General features: G+C 36.8%; 1 protein-coding gene across 3 annotated transcripts in view; it reads left to right on the plus strand.

Annotated features, from left to right (window-relative positions):
* The window catches only part of NRBF2 (nuclear receptor binding factor 2), a 29,433-nt gene extending 7,002 nt beyond the window's left edge, over positions 1-22,431 (plus strand). For 2 of the 3 annotated variants that reach the window (XM_057505905.1, XM_057505906.1), the window contains exons 3-5: positions 7,207-7,293; positions 12,283-12,323; positions 20,278-22,431. In XM_057505905.1, coding sequence (XP_057361888.1) covers positions 7,207-7,293; positions 12,283-12,323; positions 20,278-20,988 — 839 coding nt within the window. In that variant the 3' untranslated portion in view covers positions 20,989-22,431. The remainder of the gene's footprint in view (positions 1-7,206; positions 7,294-12,282; positions 12,324-20,277) is intronic. The other variant, XM_036895104.2, reaches the window with a different exon arrangement.
* The last annotated feature ends 988 nt before the right edge of the window (positions 22,432-23,419 follow it).

A 23,419-nucleotide genomic window follows, 5' to 3' on the forward strand; every position in this document is an offset into this window, starting at 1 on the left:
TTATAGCACATCTATTTACAACATGGTTTACTGCATATTTTATTCCTATGTTGAGATCTACTGCTCAGAAAAAAGGATCACTTTCAAAAGGTTACTGCTCTTTGACAGTGCACCTGGTCACCAAACAACTCTGATGAAGGTGTAAACAAGGTGAGTGTTGCTTTCATGCCAGCTAACGCAGCATAATATAGCCCATGGATCAAGGAGTCATTTTGATTTTTGAGTCTTATTGAAGAAATACATCTTGTAAGACTAAAACTGCCGTAATAGTGATTTCTCTTATGGATCTGGGCAAAATCAATTGAAAACCTTCTGAAAAGGATTCACCATTGCTAGATGCCGTTCAGAACATTTGTGATTCATGGAAGAGGTCCAAATACCAACATTTACAGGAGTGTGGAAGAGGTTGATTCCAACCCTCATGGATGACTTTGAGGGGTTCAGGACTTCATTGGAGGAAGTAACTAGATGTGAAATATCAAGAGAACTAGAATTAGAAGCGAAGTCTGAAAATGTGACTGAATTGCTGCAATCTCATGATCAAAATAGAATGGCTGAGAAGTTGCTTCTTATGGATGAATAAACAAAGTCGTTCCTTGAGATGGAATCTACTCCTGGTGAAGATACAATGAAGATTGTTGAAATGACAACAAAGGATTTAGAATATTATATAAACTTATTGGCAAAATTTGAGAGGATTGATCCCGATTTTGAAAGTTTTATTGTGTTAAAATGCTGTCAAACAGAATCGCATGCTACAGAGGAATCATTTGTTTGTGAAAGGAAGAGTCAGTTGATGGGACAAACTTCATTTTTGTCCTATTTTAAGAAATTGCCCCAGCTACCCCAGCCACCCCAGCCTTCATCAACTACCACATTGATCAGTCAGCAGCCCAGCCATCAACACTGAGATGAGATCTTCCACCAACAAAAATACTACAACTCACTGCAAGTTCAGATGATGGTTAGCATTTTTTAGGATAAAGTTTTTTTTGTGTGTGTGATATCGTTAATGTACAATGACTGGAGCAACATTATGGTTACTAGACTCCCCCTATTATCAAGTCCCCCCCACATACCCCATTACAGTCACTGTCCATCAGCGTAGCAAGATGCTATAGAGTCATTACCTGTCTTCTCTGTGTATACTACCTAGGATAAAGTATTTTTAAATTAACTTATGTACATTGATTTTTTAGACATAATGCTACTGCACCCTATGATAGACTATAGTATAGCATAAACATAAATATACTAGGAAGCCAAAAAATTCATTTGACTAACTTCATTTCAATATTTGCTTTATTACGGTAGTCTGGAAACAAACCTGTATTATTTCCAAGGAATGATTTTTTCCAAATTTTAGCAGCTTAATACAACACATACTAGTTTTCTGAGTTTCTGTGAGGCAGGAAAAAGGGCATGGCTTAGCTGTGTCCTTTGCTTCAGGGTCTGTCTCAAGGCTGCAATTAAGGTGTCAGCTGGAGCTATGGTCCCATTTGAAGGCTCCAGTGGACTAGGAGCTGCTTCCAAGCTCACTTGCATGTTTGATGACAAGATTCAGTTCCTGAGGGCTTTTGTATTGAAGACTTCAGTTCCATGCTGGCTGTTGGCAGGCCACCCTCAGTCCTTTACATGTGAGCCTTCCTAGTGCAGCTTACAACCTGACTGTGGCTTTGTTAAACTGAGCAAAAAGAGAGAGTGCTACCAAGATGGAGGTGACAGTCTTGTAACCTGATTGTGGTAGTAACATCCTATCACCTTTCCTCTATTCTGTTTCTTGGATGTAAGTCACTAGGCCCAGCCCACATTTGAAGAAGAAAGATTACATAAGAGTGTAGATATCAGGAGGTGTCATTAGAAGCCACAGCATAAGCTGCTTACCACAATTGTTGTTAGAGAAGCAGAGAAAATAAGAATTGAATCAACAAAGAAGGTAAAATGCTGTGTGTGGGACTACATCAAACTAACAAGCTTCTGCACAGCAAAGGAAATCAACAAAATGAAAAGACAACCTTTTGAATGGAAAAATATTTGCAAACTATATATCTGATAAAGGATTAATATCCAAAATATACGGGGAGCTCATACAACTCAGTAAACAAAATACCAAGCCAATAAAAAAATGGGCAAACAACTTGAATAGACCATTTCCAATGAAGACATTCAGTCATATGAAAGGGTGCTCAATATCACTAACCCATCAAGAAAATGCAAATCAAAATCACAATGATATGTCACCTCACCCCTGGTAGAATTGATATTATCAAAAAGACAAGAAATAACAAGTGTTGGTGAAGATGTGGAGGAAAAGGAATCCCTGTGCAGAGTTGATAGTGGGAATGTAGATCAGTGCAGCCATTAGAACACAGTATGGAGTTTCTTCAAAAAATTAAAAATAGAAATACCATATCATCCAGCAAGTTCACTTTTGGGTATTGTCCAACAAAAATGGAAAAACTAACTTGAAAAGATATATAAACTCCCATGCTCTTTGCAACATTGTTTATAATAGCCAAGGTACAGAAATAGCCTAAGTGTCCACTGATGGATGAATGGATACAGAGGATATAGTATTTATATGCAATGGAATATTATTTGGCCATAAAAAAAGAATGAAATCTTGCCATTTGCCAGAACATAGTTGAATCTTGAGGACATTATGCTAATCGAATAAGTCAGAGAAAGATAAACACCATATAATCTCAGAGAACAGATTCGTGGTTGCCAGAGGCAGGAGGTGGGGGATGGGGAAAATGGAAGAGGTGAGGTCAGAAGGTACAAACTTCCAGTTATAAGTAAATCTTGGGGATGTAAAGGACAGGGTGATGACTATAGTTAGTAATACTATATTGCAAGTTTGAAAATTGTTAAGATTGTAGATCTTAAATGTTCTCCTGAGATGAAATAAAATTTTGTTGTAACTGTATGGTGTCAAATGTTAACAAGATTTACTGTGATTATTTTGCAGTATGTACACATACCAAGTGTTGTATATCTGAAACTAATATAATGTTATATGTCAGTTATATCAATTAAAAAAACTAATCCTAAAGGAGGCAACTACTAAAGATTAGTAAATTGTGACATAATGGGAAAGATATTTAAGATGGAAAAGAAAATACTGATTTTTATGAATCAGATTTATGTAACTTTATGAGAAATCCAGAAGGTTAAAACAGATAAAATTAAGCTTATTTTCATATATCAACCAGGGAGATGGGCTAATGAAGTTCTTAAAGAGTGTTATATTACCTTTTCTGTCTTAGCATTATCCTCGTATATCTTGACACTTTATTTAAGAAGAAAGTAAATAGAATTCCAGCCCAATTAGTTTAATACCCAAACTAGATTCATTCTTGGCTTAAAATATTATTTGAATTGTTAGTGAAATCACTCAAACAATAGAGTGTGCTTTATCTTTTCTGAATGAATATGAAATATTGAGATAAAGGCTTTTCCATAAAAAGTGCTTCTTGAAATACTTCCAGCAGAGAAACATGTTATCAGAACTAGCTAAAATGGCTTTTAGAACCTCTAACAAACCTTTGCATTTCAATTGCTTCTTGTTTCTGTTTTATTTTTAATTACCAAAGAAACATTTATGGACTTAATACCTTAATGACTGTAATTCTACCAAGAACAATATTTAAAGAGAGGTCAATTTTAATATTAAGGAGATCTTTAAATAATGTATTAAAAGTAAGAATTACTACCAAATTAAATTTTCTACAATATCTTCAGTTTAAAAAAATGCAATTTAGTCCAGTCCACCAAGCTACATTGTAAAACTTTTGATGACAGTCACCTCCAATGTGTTTATTTTCTTTTAACTAGTTTAATTTTCACAACTTTCTCATTTAGACTTGAGAAAACTTAGGCCAAAAGTTAAGAGACAAATACGTGTGTCTAATAAGTGTTCAAGTTGAGATTTGAACCTATACAGTCAAGCTCTCTCTAGAACTTGTACTTGCTGGGTGACTAAGAAGAACTTGGTAGGAACTGTATTTTTTTAATAGGAAATTTGATAGCTGTGGTGTCAAATAACCTATGGTACATATATTTGTTTTTAAATGAGATGAAACTCTTTAAATGGCAGAATGATCAGAAATTGGACTTAGATTGGTTTTGAGAGTCAGGAGACCTCTAAAGTCTTGTTCTCACAGTTTGAGAACTTTCTGTTTGTTTTCTTTGGTGTTTAAGAAACAATTTGTGTTGTTATGGAGCTTGACATTAAATTAGGAAGTTTAAAGTACAAAGTAGAAAGTGATGAATGCCATTAGAGACACAGATGATAGAGACACAGCATTAGAGTGAGGTAGCCTCAGGTAGCATTTCATCCTTGCTTCTCAAAGTGTCCAAGAGCCAGCAGCTTCTGCAGCGCCTGGATAGACTCTTGCACCTTACTCCATAACCCTTAAATCAGAATCTTAATTTTAACTAGATCCTCAGGTGACTTGTTCCATTAAAACTTGAGAAGCATAGATCTGATCTGATAGCAGTTTTACAGGTGAGAAAAGAGGCCCTGAATGATGAAATAACTTGGCTGATTAAGTGGGAGAGCTAGGACTTGAGCCCAGAGTCTTGGGTTCTTGGTAGGGCTGGATCTGTGCTTTGCCATCCATAGGAGATATTACAGAATTTCAGAGATTTGTCTTCTTATGTAGGGCTTTTTTCAAAGCTCAGAAAGGTAGTCACCTACAATTCACCTTTTATTCTTCCCTGCCCCAACCTTGTTAATGAGTGCCACTTGCTTTAACTATACTGTCAGAACATGTTCACTAGAGATACTGTGTTGATCATTGTAGGGAAAATGAAAGTTCCTATGGCCAAGATCCTCACCCATCCCTAAACTACTTGATGATGTAATTGGCCTACTGCATGGGCTAATGCTTTCACACCCATTAGCAGTGAGCCATTATAGTCAGTGTTACTATATCAAGATCTCTAGCCATTGCTCTCCCTGGAAGGCAGAGACAGACGGATTGTAAATGTCCCAAAGGCAGATGTGATTCCAGCACTGGACCTGCTACCATGAGAAAAGCTTGGTATAAACCCTTTTACCCCTAACGTTCCATGTTCCATTGTTGTTACTCGGTCTCACTGAATCCAGAGTTAACTTGCCTGTGGGCAGTCCCCATGAGGCAAGACAATCATAACTTAGCTTTCTTTATCATTTACAGTCTCTATCATATACATTCTCTTCCCAAAATATCTGTATCATTCTGGGTACTATGAAATACTTCTGTGTTCAGAACATATTTTTTGCCAAGTCCAAGGCTCCATGGCTAGAAATAATTTAATCCCTGAGTCATTTCTTGTTACCCATTATTTTTACGAGTAATTGAGACTTAAGAGAAAAAGTTTGTTTAGTTACTATTTGAAGAATAAAAAGCCTCTGAAACAGTTGAAAGGGATGATCTTTTAAGAGTGTTGCTTCTTCCTTACAAAAATAGAACTGGGGAATATATAAATAGCAGGCATTGCTGCAGTGCTGTTTTCTGCTTTTTTCTTCACCTCTTTTTTACACTGAACATGATTTGCAAACATGCCCAGAATATTTCTAACCTCAGTTGCAAAAGTGATTCTCTGAAGTATATGAGGCAGTAGTGTCACATTTTTTGAAAAGTATTTTAGGTAAATCACTTTACATCTGACAACAGATTTGCTTTTCATTTTTTTAAGAAATAAAGGTAAAGTACATATAGCAAAAAATTTATCCTTGATACCATTTTTAAGCATGCAGTTCAGTATTGTTAAGTATATTTACATTGTTGTGCAACAGATCTCCAGGACTTTTTCATTTGCAAAACTGAAACTCTGCATCCACTAAACAACTCTCCACTTTTCTGTACCCCCAGCTCCTCCTCTCAACCACTACCTACTTTGTGTTTCTGTGAGTTTGACTACTTTCGATACTTCATATTATTGGGATCGTACGGTGTTTGTCTTTTTGTAAGTGGTTATTTCATTCGTAGTTTTATGTTCTCAAGAGTTCATCCATGTTGTAGCATGTATCAGGATCTCTTTCCTTTTTAAGGCTGAATAATACTGTTGAAGGTTTATACCACGTTGTGTTCATCCACTCATGTATTGATGGACATTTGGATTGCTTCCATCTTTTGACTGTTGTGAATAATGCTGCTCTGGACATGGGTATACAGTGCTTTTTGCTTTTTTTTTAACAGAACCTTTGCTAAATCATCTCTTGAGTTTGTTAAGAAAACATTACACTAGTTAGAAGACTGTATATAGCTGTTCATTTGTATCCTCATCTGGTAACTCTGTAATCATATATAGGATATGTGACCCCTGTGAGTCTGTTAGACTCTTTTCTACTCTTATGTAAAAGTAGGAAATACATTCATAAAGTTGTAATCCTTGAAGTGTAATACAAATCTAAGGAGGCCAGTGACTATTTATTTAATCCATTTACCTTTACCTTGAGGGGCACATAGGTCATTTGCTTTCAGAACTCAGGAATTTATCTGTTGTTTTGATGAGTTGTACCTGAAAAAATCTCTACCATAATATTAAATATTGGCATCATAAATTGCTCAGCCATACCATGTACACATTTTTTATCTTAAAGACATAAATAGCAAACTTTAATATTGAAAGGGAAGAAAAAGTTGATACAAGAGAAGTTTGAATTTTTCTATGTGATAAGTAATTTCTTGGTTGTTGTTTCTAAACTACTATTAGCGAAAGTTTCTACATAATAACTTTTGTTTTGAAAGGAGCTAATATTGAAAGGGAAGAAAAAGTTGATACAAGAGAAGTTTGGATTTTTCTGTGTGATAAGTAATTTCTTGGTTGTTGTTTCTAAACTACTATTAGTGAAAGTTTCTACACAACAACTTTTGTTTTGAAAGGAGCATGTTAAAAATCAAGAAAATACACATTTTGAGTAACAGTATATGATTGTAACTCTTGGTTAATCTCTGAAGAATGAAAGACCATGGGTCACTGAAGGATTTGTGTGCTTGGTGTTAACCGTGATTCTTTATTAGTAGAGTTGAGAGAAGTCTAATCCTTACAGATACTATAGTTGAAGGAACTATTCATTAGGTTGCCCTAGTTATAGATAACAGTTGTGATAGTTTGATGTATGGCAACAAATACCAATGTTTATCTTCTTAAAAGCTTTTTTTTTATGTCTGTCTTTTTTTATGATGCAGAGGTACTTACGAATGTTTGTCTTTTAGGCTCATCAACAGAGCAGACGAGCAGATCGCTTATTAGCTGCAGGGAAATACGAAGAGGCTATTTCTTGTCACAAAAAGGCTTCAGGTAAGTATTCTTTTAAAGAAATACTGAGTCTAAAACTGGAGGACAATTTATCTTCTCCGGTATCTCTCAAACACTTCAGTAGAAGGGAAATCACACCAGTAATTATTATAAATGTTGTGTGGTTGCCCTGTATATACAAGGTGGACCCTACTGACTCACCAGAATGTACATGTGGATTGTTTCTCAAGTGTGTGTGTTGGATTTCCCAGCTCCTCCTGACCCAGTCTACTTTCTAACCTATGGAGACTGCATATGCCGTATTGGTAAATGATTCCTGGACACAGCTGTCTGAGTCTGAAGATCCATAAAGACAGAAGTGATTGAGAGAAGTCCGTCACTTCACCTAATTACAGAAAAGGAATCTGGATTCCAGATAGTTAGCCATTTTGGGTTCTGAAAATAATAACTAACAATTCCAACCAATTAATTTTCCTTGCATTTTTGTTTTGTAAGATGCTGATAATATAAGACTTACCAAAACTCTTTCCTATGTATGGTCTTTCTTTAGCTTCCCTTCTGACTATTGCAACTATACATTTCTTGCCTATTGCACTATGCTGATGATAGCTTACTTTGAGGTATGAAATTTAGAATTGGTGGCTTCTTATCCAACATCTCATTTTATCCCAGTCAGCCAACACAACCTACTGTATGTTGAATTCAGAAATAGATTTTTGGGGTCTGTTTTGTTCAGGCTGCTGTCTGTTGACTGTGTAACAAACCTTAAAAGCTTTGGGGAGGGGGTGTTTCACTCAGGCTGCATGGGTATAGCACCTTTCTTAGACCAAGCCCTGCAGTCTTTCTGCAAGAGGAAGGCACCTTCCTTTCCCTCCAGGCCAATATGACTGTCAACTGAAATCAACATGACTACTATGTAATTTTAAAAAGATAAAAATTTATTCATAGTGTTACTGAGTAAGGACCATGACCTGAGAGCAGCCCGTGAGTGTGCTCTGTTAAACTGCACTAAAGCCTATTCATCTGGAGACATCTTAAACACCTTTTCTGTAGCAGGAGATGTGTGCATGAAAAGTTATGTTTATCAGTACATCAAGCAGTGTGGCGTGGATACATCTAGTGAGTGTCCTAAAGGATCATGCTGTACACATTGCGATGCTCTGTGTGAGGTCAGGGTGAGGGTCTCATTAGGTGGATGACTTCATCTTCCTTTGCGGATGGAGAGGTCATGTGTGACATTACCTTATCAATGCTAACCAGAAAATTCCTGACAATTGCATGTCTGGGAGAAGTTGAAGGTAGTTAGCTTAGGTGTTAAGCCCTAGTGTGGTGAGTTAGCCCAGCAGTAACAGCATGTTGGGTCTGTGTCTTTCTCTCTAGTCTGATGATCAAAGCCATGTTCTTTCCTGGCAGTCTGCCCCTCCAGGGCTGCCTTACTGCTGAAATACAGACTACACAGCAGACACTGCTTTGGATAAGTCCTCTTATATCAGTGATTTTTGCCTACAATAGTAATTTTCATAGAAAATTTCAAGTCTTATTTTTAAAGAATTGGATTAGATGTGTACTCCTTCAACTGTAGGGCTGAGCATGTAGTGTGTACTCCATAAATCTTTGTGGATTTTTATGGTGAGTTTTTTGGGAGCTTTACACAACATTAAACTTGGCAGCTGGTGCTCTTTAAATCTTCCATAAACAATATTTTGTTATGAATTAAGTTAAATTTGTAGTACTATAAAGAAAAGACAATGTACTTTACTCATTAACAAAACAATGTTGTGGGTTAATGCCACAGTAAAATGATGCCTTTCCTTAAGTAGCCCACAGTGGTTATGGTTATACATATATAATGTATGTTAAAATGGAGTGACCAGCATATGTTGTGCATTGATCAGTAGGACATTCTCAATATATAAAAGGGAAAAGATTTCTTTCATTGCTGATATATCTCCCTGTGTTTATTTGAAGACTTAAAAGTTATGTTGGATTTTAAATGCCTCTCCCTACTTTTCTCTATATCTAAATTCTGTGACATTCTTAGGAGTAGAAAAGATAAAGGCAGGCTGTTGGATCCCATTAGCTTTAATTGTGGAGATAGAATTTAAGTGTGATTAGGTAATCCCACTGAGCAGATCTGTAGTTTAGACTGTTAAAAATAGCCTTCGTTGTGTTTTAGAGTGGAGTTGTGAATGTAATGCTAATTTGAAAATTAATGTGGTTGTAACAAGTTCAGTATTTTCCAGATGGACTTAAATCTAGGGACTTTAATCTAGCAGAAGTGTTTTGAGGGTATGGATGTGGATATATTCTGAGAGGAAGGAACTTAGTATTTGGATTTCATTTAGAAGTATGACAGGAAAAGATCATTATCTGAGAAAGACTGATAGGAAGGAAAGTCTGAACAGAGAGAACTTTAAGTTCAAAAGCAGGGGCCTCTGTGTCCAACTGTCAGTGATCAGAGGAGATTCTGAGACTAAAAATTTACCCCAAGATTACATAGCTAAGGACTCATAGCCTTTGTACTTTATAATGTTCTGATAATGGTTTTTTTTGTAAATGTGTTGAAATAAAACAGGCTACTTGATTTGTTTTTCCTCTTGAGGACAGGTAGAATTACTCCTGAGATGGTAGTGGCTGAATTAGATGAAATTCAGCATATGAGCATTCATTTGCCAGATAAACTGAGATACCAAATCTGGAAGAAAAAATCTGTTTACATCTGGCAGGAGGTAGGGAGGAGGAGTTCATGTTTTACTATCCTATATTGAAAAATAGAAAGTTTAAGAAGCCTTAAACTCCCAAGGATTCAGCATGACATTGTTGGGAAAATCTGTGACTTTAGACCCTTGATTAGCAGCTGTAACTGCATTGTTGTAATTCTTGCCAGTCCGATGAGTCTGGTTTCCTAAGTGGATTTCATTTTTTTCTTAAACAGTGCAAAAGTAGCAAAAGCTTAAATGGGAAGTTGGTAATAGCCCTAAACAATGCTTAGAATTCAAAATGAACATTTCAGAAGATGAACAGACCTCAGAGTGCATAGTGTTTATATGTGGTTGAAAACACATCTTACCTGGACCTTCCCTGAGACTGACATGAAGGTGATTCAGAGCCAGTCTTTGTCATTGAAACCAGTGTTTTACTGCATGTGTGCATGTAGGCTGTATACTTCATACTTTGGTACCAGTTTAACAAATTCATGATAGAGTAGTAATAAATGTTATTTTAAGAATAGATTCTTCAGATTTTCTTAGTTCCTTTTGCCCATCATTTACTTAATTCCTACTTTGACTAACTTTGCATCATAGTTGAAGGAGACAGTTTAACCAGAATTGTGAGATTTTTCTGTTGTAAGTATTCGCTTCCTAAATTTTTGTACTGATGGCATTTATTCCTGTTGTGCCTTTGGAGTAAATCCATGAGCAGGTAGTCAGATTAAACATTGTTTTTCTTTTAACATAACTTTTTTATTTTTTAAGGCCCAGATTTTAAATTGAAATGTGGGCAGTACTTTAAATGACAGCATGACTTTTGTCGAATTCTTCGTGGTTTGGAAACTTGGTGTTCTTGGGTATCCTCTTCTGTCATGTTACAGTTTCAGAGTTCTATAAAGGGAGATATTGCAATTGGTTTAACCATAGTTTAACCATAGTGTTTTTAAGAAAGTGGATTTAAAGCCAACTATAGTTTGGACTGGGAGACAAATACATGTGACATAATAGGGATATCTAGAGAAATTCATCCACACTATCAGAGCAGTAATAGAATGTCTCAGCAGACTTAAACATGAACAAAAGAAGAAGAAATGATCTATTTGCAGCTAAACAGATTGAGTATAAGAATAAAAGACAAAAGGTTGAGGAGAAAAGATTATGGCTAGAGCAAAGGCTGTATAATCAAGTTGTGTTTTCTATTGGGAAGGGAGCCTCTAGTTAATCTATCTTAAAGAGTGTATTAAAGACAACATTCTAAGTCATCAACTCAGAAAACCATTAAAATATTTGGATTAAGACTAGGTAGAAAGCAGTGCCTTGTAATATCTGCAAAAAGGCCAAAAGGAACTTAATATAGGAATGAGATACTGAAAGTTTATGGTAAGCAAGAGAAAAAAAATGGAGATTGTGTATAATCTATTATTATAGTACTGTTATTTATACCCCATCTTGTTCCAGACAGAATATAAAAGGACTTACAGAGAAACACAACAAAATATAAACTGTGATTGAAAAAAAGTACATAAGGAATCCATAGAAAGATAAAAGTGGGAAGGACTGGAAGTATTATAGTTCACAAAATTCACTATGAGTTCTTGCGTAGTTGATAGAGGGAGAGCTTGGTGCCCTAGGCTTTCTAGCAGTCGGTTCAAACAGGAAAATTAGAGATTTTTATACTATTTAAATTCAAACAAATTAAGTCACCCAGGAACTGATCCAAAGATCAGACAGAAATTATGAGTTATTGACCATTTATGGCCTTTATAAATGACATTATACTGTCCTCAACAACTTGTTTACTATAAATATGTCAAGTTCTTAGGGCTTTTAAATTACCTAATTTATAGTAAGATGACGACATATAGCTTAGGAACAATTCAAGAAAAATAGTTCTGTAGGAGGCGAAAATGATATAGTCCAGGTATTCATGTGGGTAAAAAATAATTGATAATCAGTCTCTTGATCTTTTGTGATTATAATGAATAATGGGGTTTGAAAGGTTCAGCCTTTATTTCTGACTAGGTCATCATCTTAATTGTGAAATCTATAGGGGTTTTAAAGAACAAACCCCTTCAAGATACAGTAAGCAATATCTATCTTTGATTACCACTGACATCTTTTTTTGGAGAAGTTAAGAATCTCATCCTTTTTAAAAATCTCTTTTGCGTTTCTTTTTTAGGGACCAGGTAACTATGTAGTAGAATTGGTTCTAAGACTACTTCTCTTTGTAGTATGAGGAGTATTAAAATTCTTACATTGATCTGTTAATTCCAAAATGGTGACACTCGTGTTGATGTGCCTTCTTCTTTTTTTTAACCAGCATATCTTTCTGAAGCCATGAAGCTGACACAATCTGATCAGGTGAGACAATTTCATAATATTTGCAACAAGGGTTAGAAGGATTTCCCTTGGAGATTTGAGTTGTGTATAAAGCATTGGGCCCCTCTTAAAACTAGTCAAAAATTTTGGAAAGAAAATTGAAACTAAATGATGTTGTTTAACAACAGACATGGCATATAGAAACTTCTGTCCTTTTTTCTAGTGGTTACTTGATTCTCACACATTTCAGGTCTGTCAGTATGTGACCCATCTTAGGGCCTTTACTTGTAGCTCATTTGACCATTAGCTCACAAAAAGTAAGCAGGCCTGGCCAAGGGAAAACCAGTTGGCCTTCCCTTTGCTTGTCAAACAAAATCTAAATCTGAATTTATGTTTTCCTGAACTCTTAAGCAATTGTGGTACTTGAAACTTTGTTTCACCAGTGTCTTTAAATTGCCTTTTGTGTTTGGGAGAAGACCTGTTTAGGTTTTAAAAGTGCCTTTATTCAAAGATAAATTTTTATCCAAAGATGATTTCCTGATTATAAAAGTGATGGGTACATAGAAGGTACTTAGTAAATGTTTGTTGAATGAATTGAGACTCTTTTTGCGAGGGGTATCAGTGACGGAGGGGGAAAAACACCAGTTCCTCAAACTGAACCAAGAGAACCTGAAAGCTGGGCTCTCTTTTTTGTATAGATGTAATTTTTTGTATAGAATTGTTCATGCTGCCCAAGTATTACAGACATGCATTAAGTTCTCTGAACAGCCTGCTGATTGAGACTTTTCAGCTAGTTTTAGAATTAATGTCTAAAGAGGAAAGTTAACTAATTTTAAGCTGAGTACAAATGGCATGGCAGAGGGGTAAGGCACGTTCAAAAAAGGTTTGATTCATTGTGTTGATTTGGAATAGGACTTCTGACTTCCTGAATGAGCAGTGTTCTGTTTAATGAATGAAAATGTTGGCTTACCTAGAAGTAATTAATTATTATATTTTTTAACCATACCAGGTTGAATAGAATTCTAATTTAAATCGCATTGTAATTTTTTGGACTTCAGTGTTTTTCTCATTTACAATGTTTTTTAAAATACAGTGTGGTTGACATAATGCCAGACAGTATTTTAAAGAAAATATTAAAGTTTTTTTTTCACATAAACTACAAAGAGTATTATTACTTTTACGAGTGGAAAATTGTTAACATAAAGTTTCTATGAACACTCACTGACAAAAAAACTTAAATATTCACCATAGAAAATATAGATAATACATAAATGTATTAAAAAAAAGGTAAGAGTGACAGTTCCACCACCTGAAGATAACACATCAGTATTTTCTTCTAATTCTTGTCATTTGTGTATATATTTACATAATTGAGATAACATGCAGTATAGTCTTAAATCATGCTTTATTATCTAATGGGCATTTTTATTTAATAATATTATTCATAAACATAACTTCTGTTTTTTAAAATTGAAGTATAGTTGATATACAATCTTAAATTGGTTTCAAGTATGCAACACAGTGGTTCAGCAGTTACCCATATTGTTAAATCCTCACCCCCATTAGTACATTTACTATCTGGGAGCATAGGAAGATGTTACAGAATCATTGGATACATTCTTTATGCTATACTATCATCCTTGAGATCAGCTTAAATTATGATTGAGAATTTTGTAACTATCCCCCTCTGTCTCCCCACCCACTTACCCACCTCAGCCCCCCCCCCTTGGTAACCACCAGTCACTTCTCAGTGTCTGAATTTACTGTTCTTTTGTTCATTGTGTTTTCTTTGTTTTTCTATTCCACAGATAAGTGAAATCATATGGTATTTGTCTTTGTCTGCCTGGCTTAGTCACTTAGCATAATACCCTCTAGGACTGTCCATGTTGTCACAAATGGCAGGATTTAGTTTTCTTATGGCTGAATAATATTCCTTAGTGTACCACATCATCTTTATCCATTCATCTCTTGATGGGCACTAAGGTTGCTTCCATAACTTGGCTATTATAAATAATGTAGCAATAAACATAGGGGTGCATCTATCTTTTTGAATCAGGGATTTTGTTTTCTTAAGGTAAATTCCAAAAGTGGAATTACTGGATCTTATGGCATTTCTGTTTTTAGTTTATTGAGGAACCTTCATACTGCTTTCCACAGTGGCTGCACCAATTTACATTTCCACCAGCAGTGTAGGAGGGTTCCCTTGCCAGCACTTGTTATTCCTTTTTTGGATGGTGGCCATTCTAACTGGTGTGAGGTAATATCACACTGATTTGGATACCTTTTATCTCTTTGCCTTGTCTGATTGCCTCCAGTACTATGTTGAATGAAAGTGGTAAGAGTGGACATCCTGTCTTTTTCTGGTTTTGTTATTAGACCTATGCGGTCCTCCTAAAATAAGTTGGGAAGTATTTCCTCTTCTACTTTTTGGAATATTTAAGGGTGGGTATTAACTCCTATTAAATGTTTGGTAAAATTCAGCTCTGAAGCCATCTTGTTCTTGACTTTTGTTTTTTGGGATTTTTTTTGCTTACCAGTTCAGATTTGTTACTGGTAGTTGGTCTGTTCAGATTTTGTTTCTTCCTGGGTCTTGGGAGGTTGTACTTTTATAGGAATTTGTCCATTTATTTTAGGTTGTCCAAATTATTAGCATATAATTTTTCATAGAATTCTCTAATGATTTGTATATTTCTCTGGTATCCATTGTGACTATTCCTTTTTCATTTCTGATTTTGTTAATTTGTGTATTCTCTTTTTTTCTTGAAAAGTCTGGCTGGGGTTTGTCTATTTTGTTTATCTTCTCAAAGAGCCAGCTCTTGGTTTTGATTTTTTTTTTTATGTTTTATTTTTCTCTATTTCTGCCTGATCTTTATTATGTCACTCCTACTACTAACTTTGGGTTTCATTTGTTCTTCATTGTCTAGTTCTTTAATTGTCAGTTTAGACTGTTTATTTGGGACTGTTCTTGTTCCTTGAGGTAGGCTGGTATTGCTGTGTACTTCCCTCTTAGAACCACTTTTGCCAATGTCCCACAAATTTTAGATTGATTTATTTTTGTTTTCATTTGTCTCCATGTATTGCTAGATTGTTTTGATTCGTTCATTGACCTGTTGATAATTTAGAAGTGTGTAGTTTAGCCTTTATGTGTTTGTGGGCTTTTTGGTTTCTTGTGTAATTTATTTCTAGTTTTATACCATTATGGCCTGAGAAGTTGCTTGATACAATTTCAGTCTTTTTGAATTTATTGAGGCTGTCATCTGTTCTGGAGAACATTCCATGTACACTTGAGAAGAAATATGTATACCTGCTGCTTTTGAACGCAGTGTTCTGTAGCTATCTGATCAAAGTCCATTTGATCTAATGTGGTGTTCAGTGCCTCTGTTTCCTTATTTATTTTTGTCAGTTTGCTCTATTGATATAAGTGGTCTGTTAAAGTCCCCTAATATGTATGAGTTTCAGTCTATTTCCCCCCTGTAGTTCTGTTAATATTTGTTTTACATATAGGTGCTTATGTTTTGTGTGCACAGATGTTTATAATGGTTATATCCCCTTGTTGGACTGGTCCCTTTTTCATTATGTAATGTTCTTCTTTGTCTTTTGTTACATTACTTGTTTTGCAGTTCATTTTGTCTGATACAAGTACTGAAACCCCTGCTTTTTCTCCATATTATTTGCATGGATAATCTTTTTCCATCATTCACTTTCAGTCTGTGTATGTCTTCAGGTCTGAACTGAGTCTCTTGTAGGCAGCATATAGATGAGCATATAGATGGATCTTGTTTCTTTATCCCTTCTGCCACCCTTGTCTTTTGATTGGTACATTCAGTCCATTTACATTTAAGGCAGTTAATGATAGGCATATACTTAGTACCATTTTATTAATTGTGTACTGGTTGTTTTTGTGGTTCCTCTCTGTTCCTTTCTTCCTCTTTTATACTCTTCTCTTGTTATTTGAGTTTTTCTTTAGTGATATGATTGGATTTCCTTTTTAAAAATTTTTTATGTATCTGTTGTAGGCTTTAGGTTTGTGGTTACCATAAGGTTCATGGATAGCTTCCTAACCATGTAACAGCTTATATTAAGTTGATGTCCACTCACTCTATTTCAAACACAGTCTAAAAGTACTCATTTATCTATTATTCAAACACAATCTAAAAGTACTCATTTTATTCTTCTTCCTTCTCTGACACACTTTATGTATTAGATGTCATATTCTGCACTTTTTGTGTATAGTTGGATTTTCTGCCTTTGTTTTAATTTCATACTTTCTTGGTAAGTCACTCGTCTGCTACCTTTACTGTGGGTTTATTTTCAGTGGTGAAAACTATTTAGGCTAAAGAACATTTCCATCAATTTGTTCTACATGTAAAAACTTGTTTGTTATGCCTCAGAAGATTGGAGACTGACAAAAATTAGGCTTGGGGTGGAATAATGATTGTGCATTGAGCATTGACTCCCCTATACAGAATTTTATTGTCGTTAACAACCATTTGATCAATAAATATGAGAGATGCCCTCACAAAAAAAAAAAAAAAAAAGAATAAAGGCTGAGGAGCCGAGGAAACTGGGGACCAACTGGCCTCATTACTCAGTTGTAGAGCAGCTCCAATTCCAAGGCCAAGCCAGCTTCAGTGAATTAGTTCACTGCAGCCAAAATTTGAAGTGTCCAGTCAAAAGCAGCCCTGCACTGATTCCTCCATGACTACATGAGCTACTCATCAGAAATGCTCCTTCACTGGAAGCTTTCTAATTGGTACTGAGATTTTTCTGAGAAAATAAATTTTGAAAATTGTGGATATGGGAAAATATAGTTGTTATGTAGTATATGGGTAGATCTAATTTCTAGATTTAAAAAAATCTGCATAAAGTAAAAAAAAAAAAAGAACATTTCCATCTACAGAAGTCCCTTTAACATTTCCTATAATGTCAGTTTAACAGTGGTGAATTCCTTCAATCTTTATTTATCTAGGAAATTTTTAATCTCTCCTTCAAATTTGAGTGATAATCTTGCTGGGTAGAGTATTCTTCGTTGAAGGTCCTCTGTTTCAATACATTAACTATTTCATGCCACCCTCGTCTAACCTGTAAAGTTTCTGCTGAGCAATCTGATATCCTGAGGGGGTTTCCCTTTATAAGTAATCCTTTTTTTCTCTTTGACTGCTTTCAAAACCCTCTCCTTATCCTTAATCTTTGTCATTTTAATTATTGTATGTCTTGGTGTTATCTTCCTGGGGTTCCTTTTGTTAGGAGCTAGTTGTGCTTTTATAACCTTTCTAACGATTACTTCTTCAAAGAGACATCAACCCTTTTGTCTATCTCTTCTCTTTCTGGTACCCCTATTATGGGAACATTGTTTTATTTGGAGTTGTCACACAGCTCTCTTAGCAGCTTCTAATTCCTAGAGATTCTTTTTCCTCTCTGTTCCTTGGCTTTGTGTTCCTGTTCTCTAATTTCCATTTAATTGATTATCTCCTGTACTTGCAGAAATCTATTACTCATTCCCTCCATTGTATATCTCATTTCAGTTATATATTCTTCAGCTCTGAGTGCCTTTTTTTCAACTCTTGTTTCTCTTTGTTGCAGTCGTCGCTGAGATTGTCAATATTTTTCTGCAGATCGTGAGCATATTTATGACTGTTACTTTGAAGTCTTCATCAAGAAGATTTGTGATCTATGTCTGATGTAGCCCTCTTACTGGTATCTTATCCTGTAGTTTTGTTTGGAACATATTCCTCTGCCTCCTTATTTTGTCAGGGTTTCTGTCCTCCTTCTTTTGTATTAGATGGATCTGCTATGCCTTCTGGTTTAGCAAGTAATGGTTAGTGAAGGAGCCTGTGATGTCCAGAAGCTCAGGACTCTTTCCTCACCAGTGCCTGGTCCTCCTTTGGAGAGGAGCCCCAGTTGCTGTTGGTGGGCTGTGAGTGGGGTGCCTTTCTGCCTGTCTGCCTGCTGTGGCTGATACCAGTCCACTGTGGATGGCAGCCCGCCCCTGCTGGCCCTTTATGAGCTGAGTTGTGGCACTTCTGCTGGGATAGTTGTTGGTGGCTGCCTTCTGCCTGCCCTGCAGGTATGGCAGCGCTGCTGGGCTGACCGTGTGGGAAGGTTAGGTGTGCATGGGAGCACGGCACTGAGCTGGGCCACCCGCAAGGAGGAAGGAGTACCAGGAGCTGGCTCTGCAGGCACCTCTCTAATTGGGCTGATACAGGGCTGAGAAGCTTGAGAAAGCCTCCCTTTGCCTGCCAGGGAGCAAAGTCTGATGCTGCTAGGCTGAGTGGGCTGGCGTACATGCAGGGAAGTGCCTTGGGGCTGAACCGCAAGCAAAGGGGATGGAGTGTTTGGGGCTTCTGCAAGTACCTGACCAGTTGGGCTCAGGGAGGGCTGGGGAAGCATCATCCACCTGCCCTTTCTTTTGAGGAGCAATCTCCCTCCAATTATTGCCCTTCTGGCACCTTTCCTACTGTTGGTAAATCTTTCAAACTCCTACCTCTCTTTGGGTCTCAGCAGGACCATCAGAGGATGTCCTTCACAAGTGGCAGGAATCTCATTCTCCCAGAGGGCTCCTGTCCCTCATGTCCAGCCCTGCTAATCACCAAAGCCCAGTGCAGTGTGAACTCGTGTCCCAGAGCAGATCTCTAGGGCCGGGTGTATAGGATTCCTGAGCATATATCCCCTTCCTGCTCCGTTCCTCTCTCCCATTTGTGGGCTATGGTAGGGGAAGGGTTCGGGCCCCGCCTGATTGTGGCTCTGTCACTTTACCTTTCTCTGTGTTCTTGTCTTCTTCACGAGGTGTAGGTGGTCTTTTCTGCAGTCTTTAGGACATTTTCACAGTTAGTTATATTTGCTGTGGTTCCTTCCTTGGTGTGTGTGTGACAGGAGGTTTCCTCCTTGCCTTACTACTCAGCCATCTTTTTCCCCCTGGAAGTCTCTGGAGATAGTACTTGTTGCTTGCTCTGCTTCCTGTGTGACTCTGACTAAATGTTTTTTCCCCCTGTCTTTTAAGATTATCTTTTTTATATTTAATTTTTGGCATTTTAATTGTAGTGTCTTGGTGTAGATTTTTGGGTTCATCCTGTTTGGATTCTCTGTGTTTCCAGGACCTAAATATCTGTTTCCTTCCCCAGGTTAGGGAACTCTTCAGTTGTTCTTCTTGTAAGTTTTGTGCCATTTTTCTCGCTTCCTTGTTTGATCTCTGACATTGTGAATGTTAGTACACTTGATGTTGTCTCATGGGTTCCTTAAACTATATTCACTTAATACATTATTTTTTTTCTTTCTGCTGTTCAGTTTTGATGATTTCTGCTCTCCTGTCTTCCAGTTGCATATTTGTTGTTCTCTATCATCTTACCTGATCTTTATTCTCTCTAGAGTATTTTTCATTTCTCTTACTGTGTTCTTTAGCTCTGATTGGTACTTATATTTTCAATCTGCTGAAGTTCTGTTTTCATCTGTTCTTCTCCTGAGTTCAATAAGCACCTTTATAACCATTAATTTGAATTCTTCATTGTGTAATTGCTTCTCTTTTCCCATTGATTCTTTTTTTGAGGATTTGTCTTGTTCTTCCATTTAGAATATATTTCTTTGTCTCTTCATCTTGCCTTTCTGTGTTGTTTCTCTGTATTAGGTAGTTCAGCTGCATCTCCTAGTCTTGAAGGAGTGGCCTTATGTAGATGTCGTATGGGGCCCAGAAGCACAGTCCCACCACACCACCTGAGCCAGGTGCTCCAGAGGTTTCCCCTGTGTGAGCTCCATGTGCCATCCTGTTGTGGTGGGGCCGCAATTGCTGTGGGCATGATCGTGGGCAGGGCTGGACCACTGGCCTGGCTGATACCTAATACAATTTTTGAAAAAATTGTAATGTTCTATTGCATTGTGAATATAGATTATAAATTTTAAGTTTTCTTGGATTATTCAGAAAGGAAGAATTTGAAATAGTATTTTTTAGACATTACTAAGGAGACTTAAAATATTCAATTGTACCTTTTGTTCCACATACTAGGCTCATTTATCACTGGAACTGCAAAGGGATAGTCACATGAAACAGCTCCTCCTCATCCAAGAGAGGTGGAAGAGGGCAAAGCGGGAGGAAAGATTGAAAGGCCAACAGAGCACAGACAAGGATGTGGCTGCCCATCTTCAGGCATCTCACAAACCCTCTGCTGAAGATGCAGAGGGCCAGAGTCCCCTTCTCTCTCAGACATACAGCCCTTCCCCAGAGAAACACCTGCCTGAAATTAAGGGAGTCTTTGACAGAGATCCAGACACACTACTATTTTTACTTCAGCAGAGGAGTGAGCCAGTAGAGCCATTCATTGGAAGCAAAGCCCCAAAAGACGATAAAACAATTATAGAGGAGCAGGCAACCAAAATTGCAGATTTGAAGAGGCATGTGGAATTCCTTGTAGCTGAGAATGAAAAATTAAGGAAAGAAAATAAACAACTAAGGGCTGAAAAGGCCAGACTTCTAAAAGGCCCAATAGAAAAGGAGCTGGATGTAGATGCTGATTTTGTAGAAAAGTCGGAGTTATGGAGCTTGCCACCACATTCAGAAAGTGATGCAGCCTCTTCAACCTGGCAGAAGTTTGCAGCAAGTACTGGGAAAGCCAAGGATATTCCAATCCCCAATCTTCCGCCCTTGGATTTTCCATCTCCAGAACTTCCCCTTATGGAGCTTTCTGAGGATATTCTTAAAGGACTTATGAATAATTGAATTGGAAGGCCATTGAAGAGGAAACAATACAATAATATGGTTAATCCAGCAAAAAAAAAAAGGGAAACCACGTGCAAAGGTAGTCCCGGAGATGCTCCATCATTTGGCATGTACTGCAGGGGGAAGAGGAAGCACGCCAGAACTTGGGAAACACTCACTGTGAAATATGTCACATATCTGATTTATTGACTTGAGCTTATGATTCCACACTTGGCAGACACTGAACTTCCGGAGGTTCACTTTCTCCTGATACAAACCAAATGACTACCTGGAATGATTTTTCAAGAAACAATTATTTTTCTTATCTTCAGGGTTAAAATGTATAAAAGTATGTTATGTGTAATTAATCTATAATGCCATAAATGATAATGCAAAACCTAAATAATATGGTGGCCCGATGGGCTGCCTTGTATTTGAAACATGCTTTCTATCATGCATTTTGTTAAGCACATTTCATCTGTGTGATGAGGTGTGTAAGACACACCTTTCTAGATGAAGTTCTGTGTGCTACACTTTGCACTACTCATGACATGACAATAACCTCAAGACTATCAGGAGAAATATTTAAATTTCCATTTTATGAAGAAAGGAACCAAATTATTAGTTATGCTTTTTAAAAAGATTACCAGTTTACATAATTAATCAGGGTGCATTTTAAGTTCTAACTCTTTTTGTTTATTGTATAATGCATCATTTGAAAATACCAAGGAAGTAACCTTTTATTTTTAATGATGCATGAGTGGAAGTACTTGTTAGCTGGCAGTATTTGATTATAAGAAATGAATAAAGTAATTGTGTTTTATACCTTTGTTGAATGTGGTTGGTAGTTATAACGCAAATTTTCTATGGCTTCTATGTTGTAAATTTTGAACAATAATTTTGAGGAGATTCTGTCGAATGATTACTCTGGTATGTTAAAGATTTTCTTCAGTGTTTTGTAGTCAGTTTCCCCTACTAGAGTGAAAAAACAAGGAAGTTCCTGAGGTTTAAATGTGTTCCCAACCTTTTTCTTGCTCTACACACATGGCAAATACTCAGGCTGGATTCTGCTGTCCCTCGCGCACCTGCTCCCCAATCAGAGCTTAGTGCTTGCAAAGTACCACACAGGCATTCTCTCTGCAGAGTCCAGTAATGTGCCGGGAGCGGGAAGAAGAGGGCAAGGATATAAGTGGAACATCTGGGTACAAGCCACTGGGTGTGTTTAAAGCATATACTTAGTTTATTGTGTGGAGTTACAGGAGTGACAGGCAGATGAAGAGTGCATGCCTCTCCTGAGCGAATTGGACTGCTGTGTTGAAAGGGTAGTATTGGGCTCATATGTCTAGTGATGACTAGGAGAAGTAGGATGAGATAAAGGGACCATCCAGATGTCACATTTTTTTTCCTGTCTCATCTTGCTGAGATGAAACCAGAATAAACTAGCTTCTTAAAATATCTTAAAGAGTTCTATTCTCTGTCAAAATTTGTCAATTTGTCCATCTGAGTGTTGTAGTATCCCTAACTCTGAAAATATTTTGTTTGTCTAACCTTTCATATAAAATGTCAGATTTAAAAGCTTGTGCCAAAAATAAACCATTAGCCTAGTCATTTCTTTTTAAGAATGAGCTTTATGTTTTGACATGAACACCCTCTATCACCCTCCTTTTCTACTACTGCCTTCTTCCCTCCTTCCCTGTCTTACCTTCCCATTACTTTTAGCAATTTGACATTTATTTTGCAGGACTTGTGCTTTGCATTTCCGTAACAAATGCATGCTAAGTGGAATAATTTAACTTTTGTATTGTCCTTGAAGCTGTTAACACTATTTAGTGTTCTAGTTTATTAATCTGGTCTTTAAGTTTTGTGTTTGAATTTATTAATGGAATGTATGTGCCTTTTGACGAAGATGACATGGTAACTACAACAAAACACTTGTTTTATTTGTTGTTAGGACTGAGTGTCTGGGCACATGGCCCATCTCCTAGCTGGGGTTTTAGGTTTTCTGGTGTCTTTGCTGTCTAGCTTAAGGCACTGAAAGGGGTCTGAGGATAGCTTGCTTCCATTAAATACCAATGCCTTATGCTTGTATGGGAAGCTAGCAGGCTCCTGCCCTTCCTTACTCAGTGGTGGCCTCTTGCTATTGAGCCCAAGTAACTAGCTGAACATTAAGAAGCCCAGAAATTCTAGCCCTCCCTGAGTTCTTATTTTCAGCTTTTTACAGAATGACAGAAATATTTCTGAAAGTAAGTACTATGTAGTAACAGTCTGGGTATAGTGTCATGGTAACCATGGTAATTGATACTTCCTAGAGAGCATTGCTTAAAAGGAAATAGGAAGAAGGTATTTTCAACATAGTTTCTTCAAAGCAATTCTCTATCCAGTGTTTCATCAAGGTTGTTGAAGTAATAAATATTTTGTCTCTAGGTAAATCAGTTCAAAATGTTGAATATAT

This window comes from Manis pentadactyla, chromosome 8 (genome assembly GCF_030020395.1).
Source record: "Manis pentadactyla isolate mManPen7 chromosome 8, mManPen7.hap1, whole genome shotgun sequence".
NCBI lineage: Eukaryota > Metazoa > Chordata > Mammalia > Pholidota > Manidae > Manis > Manis pentadactyla.